Source organism: Furipterus horrens, unplaced genomic scaffold (assembly GCF_987537825.1).
Source record: "Furipterus horrens unplaced genomic scaffold, mFurHor1.1.pri manual_scaffold_12, whole genome shotgun sequence".
NCBI classification, from domain to species: Eukaryota; Metazoa; Chordata; class Mammalia; order Chiroptera; family Furipteridae; genus Furipterus; species Furipterus horrens.
In genome coordinates, this window is record NW_028327182.1 from 9,459,494 (window position 1) to 9,477,293 (window position 17,800).

The 17,800-nt window shown below is 36.1% G+C and overlaps 1 protein-coding gene across 1 annotated transcript in view; it reads right to left on the reverse strand.

Annotated features, from left to right (window-relative positions):
• The window catches only part of GPC5 (glypican 5), a 1,053,876-nt gene that overhangs the window by 506,583 nt on the left and 529,493 nt on the right, over positions 1-17,800 (reverse strand). The window contains exon 7 of the mRNA XM_090258267.1: positions 8,573-8,729. Within this exon, the coding sequence (XP_090114393.1) occupies positions 8,573-8,729 (157 nt within the window). The remainder of the gene's footprint in view (positions 1-8,572; positions 8,730-17,800) is intronic.

The following is a 17,800-nucleotide window of genomic DNA, read 5'->3' on the forward strand; positions in this document are numbered from 1 at the left end:
CATCATGTGTGCAGAGAAGACACTGAAAGCAACATAGCAAGTCACAGAGCTGAAACCAGGTGAATGCAAAATAGCCAGCGGGTAGAGACTCCCTGGAACTCAGTCTGGAAACAGCAGAGAAATGGGAGTGGAGTTGCTCATTATAATAGTGGGTGAGTGTCCAGGCCCGAATATAAGGCTAAAGGGGCTGGGTCCTCTGAAACATTTTAAACTCTTAACACTAGTCTGGCAAGTCTTTCTCAGCCTTGTGGGGTCTACAATGAAAAAAACTGCTAGAAGTGGGATCAGGAACTAGTGGGCTAAGAACCATGGGGAATAAGGAAAGAGAAAACATGGGGAATAAGGAAAGAGAAAATACGACTGAATAGAGGGGAGAGGAAAGCTACAATCGCACAGAACACAAGTCCCCACATTTTTTAACACTGTGAAAGCAACAGAAGTGTGAACTCAAATTTAGAAAATATGTCTGAACCAAACATCCTTATACAACTTTAGAAAATTTAAATTCACATAAAAATAAGGAACAGAAAAGGTTTGTGATCAACTCCCATATACGGTCATAACAAATACAATATTCTGCTACTATCTCGAGGTGAAAGCACACCAAAAAGAGACATGTTCAAAATACAGACCACAATTTCAATGTACCGTTTCAAAACGAGCTAAATGGCACCAATAAAAGAGTATACAACACCAAATAATAAAACAGGATTAGAAAAAATCAGAAATGAGATCAGATATATCAAAAAAAGAAAGAAACATTCATTCATTCATTTAGTAAGTATATTTTATTGATTATGCTATTACAGTTGTCCCGATTTTTTCCCTTTGCCCCCCTCCACCCGGTATCTCCCTTCCCTCCATCAATACCCCCGTCCCTTAGTTCATGTCCATGGGTCATGCATATAAGTTCTTTGGCTTCTCTCTTTCCTATTCTATTCTTAACATCCCCCTGTGTATTTTGTATCTACCAGTTATGTCTCTTGATCCCTGCAAAATAGAGATAAAGTAAACTCAAAGCTAAAAGCAATCAAACTGAGACCCATACCCAAAACTATATGGGATAAGTCACCACTTCCAGCCCAATGGTTCCATAGTCCCTAATGTCCTAGTGCCTATGTAATGCTAATATAGAACGGTAGATATCATTTTATGAGTTCATGCTGCTTCATTGAGATTTATTTTAGCGACACTAATAATTAAGCGCTCTTATAAGCAAGGGTATACATTCTTGTTCCTCGTAGTATGGTCAGTAGACCGGTGACAACAGCATCATCTGGGAGCACACAAAGAATGACCAGCCCAGATCTCCTGCGTCATACTCAGCTTTTTAACAAGAGCCCCAAGGGAGTCGTGTCTACACATCTGTACACACAAGAGAGTTGGAGAAGCTCTGAGCCCAGATCGCATGCTCTATTGTTTATTTTAATTATTTATAGTTAGTGGGCACTTAATTGATCAATAAGCCATATGAAAACATTCTTTTTACACAGTAGAAGTATGGAAGTTATTAAAGAGCTTAAAGTATACCCAACTTGTTCCGACATGATGTGTTTTATTAATTAATCTTGAGGGAGACCATAGCAATCTTGGTAACCATTCTGTTTATTTGCAACAAAATGATATAAAAATAGACCTGAACACTTTGTTTTTTGTTCTACTGACATCTATATGACTTTGGGCAGATCATGATAAAATATATCTGATATGTTCTTAAATGTTAATTTTTTACTTCTTGTATTGATCACACAGTTATACTTAAGACTGTTCTAGATGAAAGAGACCACAAGTTTATTTGATGCCCTCTGGTGAGGTATAGATTTAGTTATGAGATTTTCAGATTAGATGGCAGTTCTGGAATGCAGGCTAGAAGGCTCCTTAAGCTTTAAGTAATAAGTCATTCCTGTTCACCTGAGTGATTTAACATCAATTCTATGTCTAAGCCAAAGCAATGGAAATCATTCCTTGGGCATTCAAGGACAAACCCTTTTATTTCAATTCTATTATTCATATTCATGAATGTGATATTTAATTTTTCAAGAGATTGAAAGATGATTTTAGATGATTTATTAGATATCCAGAATCCATTAAATAATCTTGTTAACAAAATAGCAAGCAGCCCAGAAGGCATCTCAATTATTTAGACACCAAAATGGAAATGTAGAATCAGAAAAATATTCACAGTGTTTACATATTAATTGAAATATATTTAACTTAGACATATATTTCATTTTTATTTAGTGTAATTTTCATCAGTAGTGTAAAAACTGCAGCGGATACCAACTTCAGTGTTTATAATTTTGGACATTCTACAGGATGAAGAAGTGTTCCTTTGTAAATTTTTCTATGATTTTGTCATGCATGGTTTTACATAATTTTTCAGTATTAAGCACTTGTAAAATACAGGGTGTGGCAAAAGTAGGTTTACAGTTGTGAGTACATAAAATAGTTTTATTATTATTTATTATTGTATTTTTTTCTATATGAATAGCTATAAACCTAGTTCTGCCTTGTCCTGTATAGATCATTACTTGAGATTATTTTCACTATGTCAGAAGGTTCAAATCTAAGTCGTCGTCGGCAGCCGTCCGTCTCGAGAGACGATGGTGTAGCTTCTTAAGAGTCCATCTGCACCGCCGAGAATGGCTGTGCAGTCCGACTCGGGAGTGACACGGTATCTGTCTCCTCCCGTGTTGAATCGACATCTTGCGATGACGCTGGAGTGTCCTCTCCAGTGAAGCTGAAGCTACAGAGCCTGGGCAGGGTGATATGGAGGGTCTGCTGTTGCCCATGCAGCAGACCCCCCCTCTCTTCGCAGCTGAAGGATCCAAGGGAAAGACGGAGTCAATACAGCTTGGGTTCAGGTGCGCCGCAGGAGTTGCCGGTGTTGACTACAACGTCAAACCGCCTTAGGGACTCCGGCTCCGGATTTTCTGTCGGGGTTTACTCCCTTAGCCTTTCCCCTGAAGAGATTATTTTCACTATGTCAGAAGGTTCAAATCTAAGTAACCTTATAAAAATGATTAATTTTTAGTGTAACTGAATCAAGTAAACATAACAAGCTATTTAGTTATTTTCAGTACCTTTCCTTATATCTGGGATAATTTATTAATGAGATGTTTGTCAACATTATGCAAATTCAGGTGAATATACTTTATTTTAATCAAATTTGGTGAAACTTTAATTTTATAAAGAATGCACATACTTCTAGTATACATATTTGGAACTGTTATTAATGGAAATAGATTTTATATGCTTGCATTACCAGTTTGAAATAATTTATATTGAAAACTTAAAAATAATCTGCTAGACAATATAATACAAAATAATTTATATGATATGAATAAAGACATAGTTATAGTAGTTCTGGAAAGAAAAAAAGTTGCATTTTCTAAAGTAAATGTCACTTATAGTGTATTTTTGAGTTCTTTCTAAGCTCCATGCCTACCTGAAAGTTTGAAGTGAAGGTGATTTATGGTGAAAATAAGTTTGCAAAAGCTAAGAAATTTCACTCACTCTATAATTCTGTACAGCAGTCCCGCCCATCCACAAAGGATACATTTGAAGATTCCAGGGGATGCGTGAAACCACAGATAGTACCAAACCCTATATATCTGTTTTCTTTCCATACACACAGGCCTATGATAAAGTGTAATTTCTAAATTAGGCACAGTAAGAGATAACAATAATAATTAAACAGAACAATTACAAAAAATTTCTAGAGAAAAGTTATGTTGATCTGATGTCTCTTTCTCTCTCAAAATACCTTCCTGTGCATATTCACCCTTCTCCTTGTGAGGATGTAAGATGATACGATGTCTGCGTGATGAGAAGTGAGGTGAATGGTGTGGGCGTAGTGAGGTAGAATTGATCTGGTGTCAGGGAGGCTTGAACAAGAGCTCTGTGATACTGCGATTGTCCATCTGATCATCACGTTGGCTACTTGGTGACTAATAGGTGGGTAGCACATACAGTGTGAATACACTGGACAAAGGGATGATTCATGACCCCCATGGGACAGAGCAGGATGATCTGAGATTTCATCGTGCTACTCAGTATGGCATGCAACTTAAAATTTATGAATTTTTTCTGGGATTTCCCATTTAGTATTTTCAGTCAGTAGTTAACTGAGGATACCTGAAGCCCCCAAAATAAGACCTAAGACCATGGATAAGAAAGGACTACTGTATAATTCAATACAGTTGATCCGCAAACAAGAAGGTTAGAGCCACCAAACCTCACGCAGCTGAAATTCTTAAAATTTTACTAATAGCCTACTATTGACCAAAGGTCTTACCAATAATATAAACAGTGGATGAACATGTATTTTGTAGGATACATGTATTTTACACTGTATTCTTATAATAAAGTAAGCTAAGGAAAATGTTATTGGGAAAATCATAAGTAAGATAAAATATAATTTACAGTACTGTATGTACTTATTGAAAAAAACCTGCATGTCAGTGGATCTTCACAGTTCAAATGCATATTGTTCAAGGGTCAACTGTAAACAGGAACCTTTATTTTTCAGTGGCTAAAAAAGTATCATTTTCATTTTACTGTGCAGGTGAAATGCACTACTTTCTTCCAAGGTCATTTTACTATGCACATGAAATACACTATTCTCTTCCAAGGTCATTGTTAGTACCATGATGTAGAAGATGTATTTGTTAGAGGCTGATCTAAGGTTAATTACTAAGTGACAAATCCAAAGCACAACATAAACAATAGAACAAATAATTTATATTTATTCTAGGCTATAAAAGATGAACATTTTTTTTCTAGAGCTAGTAAGTTACTATTCCAATTTGTTATCCCTCTATTTCTAAATTAATCTCATCTAAATGTAATATTTTCTGTTTTGTGAAGCCTACCACCTGAGACACCACATAGAAGAGTGCTTTTAAACTGCAGAGTATATCAGTGGCTATTATGATGCAGTAGGCAGTTTGTGGAACAGGGAATAGTTGAGATCTGAGTCCTGAATTCTTTAAATATTTAGAATGTGGGAAGATGAGGAGAACCCATTAAAGAGCAGAGGAAGAATGACTCATGAGCCAAGAAGAACCTAATGCCAGCTTTTATAAAGAAAGACTTTGAGGGACCAAATAAGAAGTAATGCAGGAGGACCTAGGGATCAGACTGCTGCATAAATACACCTGTCTTTATACACCCTTATCGTAAGTATTCTGCAGAGGCATGTTGAGAACACCCCTTGGAAACAAGTCATATAAACACACACTTAACACACTTAGTTTTCCCTTACAGGTTTCTCAGCTAATGTATAATTACTTCTAAAAATGATAAACATGCTACATAATATTGTATGAGCACTAATGAATATGACAATAGGCAACAACTTAAAATTACCCTACTATTTTTGAAAGTCTGATATCTAAATCAACATGTCATTAAATACATTTTGCTTGAGTTTACCACTGTGAACCACTTTACCAAAATTAATTTTATCATGGTTTAATATTTTTATTTTTTAAATTATCATATCACATAAGAATTGCAAGCAATGCTACTTCAAATTTTTAAAAATACACAGTGACTAGTTCTCGTACAGCCTGTCTTTAGTAGTCTTCTGGTTTGTTTTTCAGCATTTTAAACTATCAGAATTTGGAAATATTAGCATAGTCCAATAGTTGTAAAAGTATTGATATTAGTGACAGTGGGTTTGCTCAGTAGGGTGAGAAGAACTTGTCGCACTGGTATTTAGAACCTACATCAGTTAGCTACTTTGAAAGGATGCCAGGTATCAGAGGTGAGTTGAAATGAAGATTTAAGACAATTTCAGTCCTGCAATTCAGGTTACTAGTGAAATATACATACCCATATAAATGAGCCCAAATCCGTATAATAAAAATATAAAATAAGTTTCTGTGATTTTTGGATTTTTAAATTTACTCTCCTGAAATAAGAAAAGGTTTTCAATGTTCTAAGAGTGAACACTACATAGTATGCAGATGACCGCATTTTACAAGAAACATAACAATTAACATTTAATAATAGTCTATAGCTGGGGTACAAAGAAAAATCATTTAAAAAGCTAAAAGAGTTGTTAAATTAGTTGATACCATTGGTGATGAAAACACAATGATACCTAAAGATACAAAAATATTTTGGTTGCGAAACCTTGCCCATTGATGTAATAGACCCTCCTGTTGCCTGACATCAATGTGAACAAAAACAGAAATAGAAAATAAGTGTAAATAAGTGATGATCAGTAAAATATTTAACAACCTGCACATTGGCACAGATTGAGCAAAATCATCAAGTTTACACGGCACAATTATTCCTTATAATTATGTATAGAAATAAATAAATTACTTCATGTTTTAGGTGACAAATGAACGTGTTATGCCTATGTTGTATGTTACAAGGACTATGCACCAGTACAAGGTACAGAAGTAATGGTGTATTTCAAGTTCTGAACAAAAATGACACCCTCTTAAACTTCCTCCACACAGCATATGATTTTAACGTCAGTAAGCCCATGTAAAACTATGCGTTACCTTGTTTCACCCATCTATCAGACTAGTCAAACACAGGAGAAATAGTATCGTGCTTTATAAAAATAGAAATATGACCTACCCTTTGCTATTCTCCCTGTCTCTCTATTTCAGCATGCTGTCCACAGCGGTTTCCTAACCACTTATTAAAAATTGAAAGGCAACAGTTATAAACTCTTAGAAACATAATAGCCAAACCATTTATAGTAGATGGGGATTTGCTGAAAACCATGTATATCTTAAATCTTCCCAGTTCTGATGGATAGTTGCTTGTATCATACCCATCCATTTCAGTAGTAATTGAAAACAGGGTTTTGAAGTAAAAATTTCATTCTTGCCACCTTGACAAGTATGGCTCTAGGAGAAACCATTAGCAGGTGAATACCCTCCACTGTCTCTACTTCTCTTGAGAAAGAAACCAAAAAGGACCACCTATTAATACACATCAAGTTCTTCAGCTTACAAAAAATTTTAGGAGTGAAAATTCCCCATAAAATGGCTAATTCTACACACACACAATTTATAGTAAAATGAAATTTCAACCGAAGCTATTTTTGTAATAATTTTTATGCCTTAATACTCAAATAGAAATAAAATTATAGTACATATCAATACTAAAGATAGGATGAAAATGTGAGACTATTCACTATTATCCTAATAGATAATTAACATAATTCCAAAATACAGTGGAGGAAATTTTGACTCTTAGTGAAAAGTTTTTTCTAAGAAAACCTTTTTGATTTCATTTTTTTCTTCTTGTGATAATCTATATTAAAACCAATAAAAAGAATGCACACTCTTAACTGTTCCTACAAGAGAAGATATTTAATTTTCACTAGGAAATTGTACTAATTAATACATTGAGGAATTTTGTGGCCCTTTGTTCAATGGCTGCTCCAAGTGTCCTAAATCCCATCCACTTACCTTCTATGTTAAATTTATTACTGTGTTTAACAAAAAACATATTTTTATATTAATTGTCCCTTTGATTTTCCATCTCTGTTAGCTTCCATTCCTTCAGCTGATGTTTAGTTTATAAATAAGACCCTATGAGAAAAGAGGCATTCATGCTTGAAGCATTAGTAGTGTTCTAAATTCACTACAAGAGAACTAAAAAGTACATAAATTCTTCTTCCCCAAAGTAAGGGCATGTCCAACAGATCCAAAATAGCCCATTGGGACTAAGAGGGGGACTATCAGATCAGCCTCCATACACAGATGTTTGGTATGACATCAGATAAATGAATACTTGAAAGTTAGCTTTGTGGGTACATTACCTCTCACATGTATTTCTCAGTTTCTAACTCTGGTTGTCTCATCCATGTGAACAAATCCATGCACATGGCAATGGAGAGTAGAGACTATATTCCTCATTTTGCATGTTAACACAAAGTGAAATTTATTGGGCAATTTAAAAATATATTGGCAGTTCCATCTGTTGTGGTATTGACCAATCCAGCCATAACAGAATTGCTTATCAGACCCATAGACTCAAAACAAAGTGAATGGTGAGCATTTTTGGAAGACCGAATCTGTAAGAGTTAAAACCAAGTAGTCTGTTTGTTTACCATAACTAACCATATATTTAACCAATTTCATTGCAATTTGACTGTGATGACTATCTACTAAAATAAAATGTTTTGATATTATGGCATGATAATATTAAAATGCAGCATTTGTTTATTTGATAGGACTTACCCATTCTAGTTTCATATTTATTACCAAAATACATTTAATACCCACCGTACCAGTTACTAGTTATTTCATGCCCTAAGGATTATCCCACTTTAAAACTTTTAATTCTTAGAACAGATTATCAGTCACTAGTTTTTCATACAAAAATGTTATCTCCACTTAAAGCCATAAGTTAAAAATAAACAAAACCCCAAGAAAGCATGTCCTAAGTAATTAAAAACAGGATCATTTTCATTTCTATTACCTCTTGCATGTCTCTAAATTCACTGTCCCTATTTCTTTAAATTCATGGTACTAATTACCCTTAATTGTATTTCGAAATCCGTTCTTTAAAAATGGCGTTAGAATCATACACTTACAGTCTGCGATTTTCACTGTCCTCTTGACTTCTCCACTTCCTGACCCTCCACAACCATCTTCGTCGTCACAGTCCCCGCTGACCTGCTCCGCCACGCCGCCGCCACTGCCCGTGATAAGTTCCCACTTGTCAGGTTTGGGTGACCGGCCCTGTAACAACTAAATATGAAGACAAAAAAAAATATTTATTGAGAGCAAATTCAAATCATCTAAGAACGCTACTCAGGAACCTACTTAGAAATTAGGATACTCTTCTTATGCGGGTCCACTATTTTAACGTAGATACCTTACCAAATCAAGTCTACAAAAATAGTAAAACCACCGAAATAATAAACAATAAGCAAGATCTGACATGCAAAAGGGCTACGATCTGAATATTAGTTCTGTGCTAAAGTTTTGGAAAGCAAATAAAGCCAGGTCTTCTTGCTCATGGAGAGTTTGGCTAGAGAACCCTTTGTTTCTGAATAAGCAATGTTTAAGTTAAACTTCAGTACAATACAACTATCTGTAAAGTATACTGGATGATAATATTGTGCTGTTTTTTTAAACCAACAATCCAAAAATACTCAAAAAGTAGATTATTACTAAAATGGCACTATTGTTCCAGAAAAGGTTCCGTTTAAAGAATCTAGAAATTTGGAACTAGACATGCTCAGCTTATTTAAACTTTCTTGGATCAAATACATAGTCCAATACATATAGCACAGAACTAAACCTTGGAACAAAAGACTTAAGTCCTATTTCCATTCCTACAAATAAGTTAAGAAATGTAACCAGCTTCTTGGTTCTCAAATATTCCATTTACTTTTATGAGAGAAGTAGATGGAATAGCCATTTTCCCCAGAGCATGGGAGTGCTGTTAATATTTTTGAATAGTATTACAAATGCCTGAATTCTTTTTCAAAAAGGTGATGTTATAAATAATAGACTATTTCACTTAGAGCAAAAGCTCAGTACAATGATCCAATATATGATACTTACCCCTCAAAGGCAGTTTTGGAGAACACGTGATTAAGCATGAGCACTAGAGCGTACTACTATATTATGAATGAAATATAGCTCTGCTGAATGCTTAATGGTCATTTAAATTTTCAGGGTGCTTTATGAAAGTATTATGGTTGATACTTCTAAAAGGTTTTCTTAACAATAGCATTGATTAGCAGACAATAATTAAACACACAACCCAAGGAGAGCAATTCATATTGAAAAACATAGAGTAAAATATTCTCAGAATTCCTAATACAACTATGTTTAGCATTTGAAGAACATTTACTCTAAGCAACTACACTTTGACAATTCATAAGCTTTCAAAATTTAAAAAAAAATTGTCACAAATTCTGAAATATTATAACTCCTTAACATGTATTTTCCTTAAGAAAAATGAAATGCTAAAACAACTTGACAATAATATTAAAATTCTTCATAGAATTTATTTCTATGTAACAGCACTTCCCCAACTTCATTAATAGGTATTAAATTTAAAGGGAAGGATGGCCAAGTGATGTTAGGCTACTATGTTTAATGAACACATGCGCATGGTTCTTCCTGCAGGGGAGATGAAGATACATATCACAACACATAACAATTCAAATCCAAAAACAGAAAGGATGGACAATGGTATTACTTTAGAACATGTACCATTTGTTATTTAGCACAATTACAAAGAGCTTTAGCTCTGAGATCCAACATACTTAGATTTGAATCCTGATTCTGACATATATTAACCATGGGACATTGCACATTGATTGTGCAAGTTACTGAATAACTAACTCAGCTCCCCTTTATCTAAAATAGGGATAATGATACACCTGGGCTGTTGCTCTTATTGAGAGAGAAAGAGTACATAAAATACTCTGCATAGTATTAGGACATTAAAATTAATATATTTTTTATTATTATCTACTTTATTATATATTCTGTTATAATATTACTAAAACACCCACATCACATTAATTGAAAGGATTATTTGATAAAGAATTCACTTACATGACTTAGATTAAAATTTTTCAAAGTATTACCTGATAAGTTCAACAAAAAACAAACTTTCTGGTGATGGGTTACTCCTTTTGGCCCCTGACATGCTTTCCAAAACACATCCCCATTTCAACTTTATTTTTCATTTATTTCCTTAATTATTACTACAGTATTTACAGCAAAACCAAGATGGAGTCTCATGAACAACACCTACAATGTACAAGTTCACAAAGACCCAACCTAGTGAATTTGAACTCAAAGATGCAAACCAAAAGATAGAGCATGCAAAACAAAACTTACCATTTTAAGAAACCAGGTTAGGGTGAAAGCAATTAAATATACAAATTGTCAGAGAATGATTCATTTATTTTTAGTGACTGGTAAATATAATCGAGAACTCTTTTGGAAAAAAAATCTTTGCTGTGTTTCTAGATTTCTTTTTCTTTTTAAAGATTTTATTTATATATATTTTTACAGTGAGAGGAAGGGAGGAAGAAAGAGAGGAAGAGAAACACCAATGTGTGAGAAAAACATCAGTTGGTTGCCTCTCACAAGGCCCCAGTGGGGAACCTAGCCCACAACCCAGGCATGTGCCCTGGCCAGAAACTGAATTGGCAATCTTCCGGTTCTCAGGCCAGTGCTTAGTCCACTGAGCCTCACCAGTCAGGGCTACATTTTTTTTCTAGCTCACTGAAGTGATCGAAGAAATATCTAAGACACATGAATTCACATTTAAAAATAAAGAGAACTGTACAAAACTATATTTTAATTTAATTTAAATATGTGTGGTGGGCAGAATTGTAAAATAGGCTCCCGAATTTTCCACTCTAATCCCTAGGACAGTGACTATGATGTCACCATCACATCCACCCCACAGCCAGCAAGGAATTCAGCTCTCAGTCTTACAACTGAATTCTACCAACAATTTAGCTGAGCCTAGAGGAGGATTATCGCCTCATCCTCCAATTGATTCAAGCTTTGCTACCAACCTGACTTCAGGCTGTGAGACTCTAAGCAGAAAGCCCTGAGCAGTGAGCCCATCTGGACTTATAAACTATGGAACTATAAGTTAATAAATGGGAGTTTGTTTGTTTTTTTAACTACTAAATATGAGGTAATTTGCTGCGTGACAACAGAAAACAAATTCATTCTTTAAGCTCCAAATGGGCCACTCACTTCTTGGACAATGTTTCTGTCTGGTCTTTTTTGATTCTCTAATATAGTCCTTCAACCCAAATGGCCAACTCATCCATAGGCCAACACCTGACTGGGAGGATTATGCCCTTGGAAACAAGCTATCGGATTTGACCTATTCTCTATCTTTCAGTTTCTCTGCCTTTTAACAATCCCTCTCTGTCTTCCAAGTCTTTGAGCAAGAGATGTAATTGTTTCCTGTGATCAACTTATCCAGGTATATCCGTGATCTCATCTGATCCATGATCCCAGACTCTCAATAATCCTATCTCCCTCTTGCAGGACCAATAGTTCCATCTCGTCCGCATGAAGGTTCTGCCTGGCAGTGCTCACTTCCTTACTTCTCAAGCACCACACTTCCACAGGTACTCCCTTTCACTCTCACAGGTAGAACAGAACTTAACTGGTGAAAATCCCCAACCTATTTCTGATCAATAAAAATAATAGGATTTTCATAGTAAGATCCTTCTTTAAAAACCCCTGTCTTTTGAACTAAACTATTTTTGATTTCTTCTGAGTTGACTCATCTTTCTCCACACATCAAAAAAGAAAAAAGAAAGGAGAGATGTTTCAATTACTCGTGTAAATCCTCTGTTCTTTTCAGTCTCTTTTTGGGAACCTGTCCCGACAGATTGTGCTCTCCTCTGTGTAAATTATACCCAAGTCCTTGTTTGCAACCCTTGTTCCTCTGTAGTTTATCTCTATGCAGTGATTGGATATCAAATGCACTCTACTGCTTTGTATATTAAAACAGAATCACTCATACCCACTACTCATGCATCTTCCCAGGCCCCTGACTGCAGGGGACATCAGTCTCTTCCTCACCTACCACCACCAGATTACTGCCCCCTAATCGGTACTGTCACTGTGTCATGTCTCTGCCTTAACGCTCTTGGTGACTCTTTACTATCAAACCCCAATGGTTCCCAACATGTGTCTGGATGACAAATATCAGTCCAGATAGATGAGGCACAGAACGAGGTTGGTGGTAAAATGCTTGAGAAAGTGACACGATGGCCCCTTCTTGATATCCATGAGCTGACGAGTCACGAGGAATTTCACAGAAAACAATTTTGTTTAGTTGAGATTCAGCTGTTGTTTTCCAAATTTTCATAAGCAAACTAACCCTTCCCCTCACTCAATACCCATTGACATACTTTTGGAAGTGAGGGCCCCTTGGCAAAGAAAGTTCAAATTGAGCTTTCAGTCAAGATCCCATATAATATACTTTTTAGAAAAATTATGTCTAAACATAGCCCTCCCCAGCACATAAAATGTGCCACATAGAATTCTGTGTTTTTCTCAGAGAAATCATGTGAATTGATAGTTTATAATTTTCTTTATGATGGCCTTATATTCTCCTTACTTCCAATTCTTGTTTTTCCTCCTCATCACATTATACCTAATTTCAAGTTTAAACTCAAGTATCTTTTCACTCCAGTCCATACATATTTCTCTGACCTTTCAAATCTGTGTACCATTCTTTGACAATTAACTTCCTTGGGCATATGCTACGACTTTCTGACTAAGGGTAAGTCTCTCCAAGATGAGATCACAATTAATCATTTTATCCTCCACATCATGACCACAGGGATTTCCACATTGTCGATGCTAAATAAGTATGATTTAATCTGTTTATTTTAAAATCTGAAAATAATTCATTATATTTAGCCTGTCTCTAGTGCTCTTTATATTCAACTTAGTAAAGAGCTTCCACATTTACTCAAATCTTTGGCGGTCACAGTGTTCTAGACTAACTTTTGGATTTATGCCGATTGACCAGAAGATCGATTCATTATTCACTCAATGACATTTATTGAGTACATACTATACAATGTGTATACATTTTTAAAAAATATACAATCATATAAATAAAAAGACCTGGTTTTAGTTCTTAAAAAGTGCTCAGTATATAACTTACTTTACTTCAAATTTGGCATTCATGAATTTTCAACAATATAGAATTAAAATAAAAGAAGTGATGTCAAGTCAGATAAAAAGGAGAAACAGACTAAAGTTTTAGTTTTGTGATCTTGATAAATTATTTTTCTGTTTAATCCTTAATAAGGAATAAATTAAAAACAATTTTCCTCCTAAGCTTGTGGAAACATCTGAAAAGTTGTTTGAACAAAAATTTGTCATTAAAAGGTCATGCCAAGAAATATTTCCCAAATATATCTGTTTGCCATACTAATTCCTATAAACTAGAAAGCAAAGGGATGTTATGGTGACCCTTTTAAAATGAATATGTACAAATATTTTTAAGTAACTGATTTGTGCAAAAATGATATTTTTTTTCCTAGAGTCTAGAGGGAACTTTAGTTTCAGAATTTGGGTCATCAGGTAATGAACTTCTCCTCTGATCTTTTAGGGTGGAATCAGTCCTTTCCAGTCCCCTTTTCCCCCCATGCCTCATGTAGACAGCATCCATTTTACCCCACCCCCAACCCCGCTCTGTTGGCCTCACCCAAATGGCAAGTGTTATTTCATTCTATTCTGAAACCACTTTCACCAAAGAGGGACCCTCCCCAACATGTCTTCAATCAAACAAAAGAGTTTCCACATGTGCACATTTAAAGGAACATTCACAAACAAAGTGACTGTAGAATGATAATGGAGCCAGTTTCTGTAAATGTCACATAAAAATCAGTAATATTACAGCAGACACACTCATGCCACATTCTCTAACAAGTATCTCTTCATTTTCTCCATATTCATAAATAGCTGTTGGTATATTCATAACATATAGAACACATAAGAATTTTTCAAAACTTAAAGTCACACATAAATTTAATATTACCTTTCTGGGCTTACAAATTTTGCATCCATAAAATAGAATAAAAATATCCATTTGGAAGGTTTTGTGAATTATTATTTTGGTTAAATTATGTAAACTGCTAGTATATTTTAAGTGCTCAATAATGTGAGTAAAAATATCTCCCTTCAGCCTCATCCTGCCTTAGCTCTATCTGAGTTTGCCCACATGTGAAGATGATGACATTTTGAACACTTGGACCCTGTCATGAAGAATAGAAAGTTGGCCAATACTTATATATTTATAGAACAATTTCAATAAAGGGCATGATTTGAGTCCCAGCCACACATTAATTGTGTGCCGTTAAGCAAATCACTTTAGCCCATTAAAACCCATTTTCGTCGGCAGCCGTCTGTCTCGAGAGACGATGGTGTAGCTTCTTAAGAGTCCATCTGCACCGCCGAGAATGGCTGTGCAGTCCGACTCGGGAGTGACACGGTATCTGTCTCCTCCTGTGCGATGACGCTGAAGCTACAGAGCCTGGGCAGGGTAATATGGAGGGTCTGCTGTTGCCCATGCAGCAGACCCCCCCTCTCTTCGCAGCTGAAGGGTCCAAGGGAAAGACGGAGTCAATACAGCTTGGCTTCAGGTGCGCCGCAGGAGTTGCCGGTGTTGACTACAACGTCAAACCGCCTTAGGGACTCCGGCTCCGGATTTTCTGTCGGGGTTTACTCCCTTAGCCCTTCCCCTGAAGAGGTATGCCGCAAGGCAGCGGAGGTTTTTTGGAGTCAGAGTTTTCCTTCTCTGATGTACCCTGACTGGAAGATCGAACCAGCGACACTTAGCTCGCAGGCCGACGCTCAATCCACGGAGCTAAACCAGCCAGGGCAAAACCCATTTTATTCTACTGAATAATAATGCAAGGGAAAGCACTATACATATTGTAAAGCACTATGCTCATTTACAGTGTCTGCAAGGCATCACATCTGTAAAACTGAGAAGCCAACAAAATAAGAATAGAGTTGGAAAAAAAAAACTTTTCGGGTGTTCCTCAATGCCACACAGTTTGTGCCTGTAGCTGATTAGCTGAAAATAGTCATTTGTGATGACTGATGCTTCCTGCTTATGCTTAATTGGTATAGGAAGCTCATTAGGGATGCTATCTTGGAGAATGAGTTTGGTGAGTAGAATATCTGATCACTCTAAGGCAAATGTATTTCTTTCAGCTGCTGAATTAATCTCTCGGTAGACTCAATTTGCTTTTTATTAACTGTCTGGCAATATCCCATAGTTGCAATAGCCTTTCAAACATAATAAACTCTGGCTATAGGTGGATCACACACACAACAAGTTTGCTGTGAAAGAAAAACATATTCATCACATTCAAAAACCTCCAAATGTGAGAGCAATTAAATGTGCTTCAAAATCCTATATATAATAATATATCTCTAAAACATTTCTTCTATCCTTTCACAGTCGTGTACACAGATATACAAGACAAAATGTGTTTATAAATCCTTAGTCATCATATATGCGCCTCTAGTCATTTATTCAAATATAGACATGGTAAAATCTGCTTTTTTCATGTATTTATACTATTGATGAGAATATGTAAGTAAAAATCAAAAGGTGACAGAGAATTTTCAAACCAGATAACTAAGGACATAGACAAAATTGTAATTTCATTTAATTATTAATAAAACATTTTTGAAGAATAGATTTTAAGAATAGACTCAGACTTCCAGTCAAGATGGATGTGTAGGTGAACATGCCCTGCCCCCTTGAACAACTACAGCAAAAATTACAACTAGACTACAAAAAAAAAAAAAAAAAAAAAAAACCAAAAAACCATCACCCAGAATGGTCAGAAAATGAGCTATGTAGAAATCCAACAATAAAATGGAATGAAAGAAGCCACATTCATCCAGACAGGTAGGCAAGGTAGAGAGGTGGAGAGGCACAGAAAGGTGCTGAGATGTGAAATGGTGTGGAGTGGCATGGATACATGTGGAGATGCAGAACAGGCAATGCCACACCCACATGTGGCAGATAAAAATTGGGAGGGATATCTGGGGAGTGAGGGATCCCAGCCCCTGACCAGAACACGCAGCCCAGGGTTCCAGCACCAAGATAAGTGCCCATAACTTCTGCCTCTAAAAACCAGTGGGGATTGGTGGTGGCAGAAGAAATTATGGGATTCTCAGGAGTCTCCATTTAAAGGGCCCACAGTGGACTTAGGACTTATACAGACTCACTCCATCTGGGCTTCAGCACCAGGGCAACCGTTGGAAGAGCAGCAGTGGCATACAGGGGGAAATTGAAGAGGGCAACTGTTGAGAGACAGATTCCACCCAGGCAAAACTCCAGGGACCAGGCAGTGGCACTGTCCCTTCTCTGACCTCACCCCCCCAACACACACACACACACAGGGCCACAGATCGGTGACACAGGTTGCCTCGCCCTGGCGATTAACTAAGACTCTACCCCACGCAACTTATCAGGTATGTTTTTCTATAATAGGCCATGCTACTAAAACAGGAAAACAAAGCTGTTCTACCTAATACACAGAAACAAACACAGGGAGGCTGCCAAAATGAGGAGACAAATAAATATGGCCCAAATAAAAGAACAGAATAAAACTCCAGAAAAAGAACTAAATGAAATGGAGATAAGCAATCTATCAGATGCAGAGTTCAAAACACTGGTTATCAGGATGCTCAGGGAACTCATTGGGTACTTCAATAGCATTAAAAAAAAAAAAAAAAAAAAACCCAGGCAGAAATGAAGGTTACATTAAGTAACCAACAGCGGAGGGGAACAAGCTGAGAATCAAATCAATGATTTGGAACATATGGAAGACAAAACATTCAATAAGAATAGTAAGAAGAAAAAATAATCTAAAAAACAAAAACAAAAAAGAAATGAGGATAGACTAAGGAGCCTCTGGGACATCTTCAAATATGCCAACACATAAATCATAGGGTTGCTGAAAGGAGAAAAGGGAGAGCAATAAACTGAAAACTTATTTGAAAAAATAATGAAGGAAAACTTCCCTAATTTGGTGAAGGAAATAGACACACTGGTCAAGGAAACATGGAGGGTCCCAAACAAGATGGACCCAAAGAGAACCACACCAAGACACATCATAATTAAAATGACCAAGGTTAAAAATAAAGAGTCTTAAAAGCAGCAAGAGAAAAGCAAATAGTTACCTACAGAGAAATCCCCATAAGATTGTCAGCTGATTTCTCAAAATAAACTTTGCAGGCTAGAAGGGATTGGCAACAAGTATTTAAAATGATGAAAA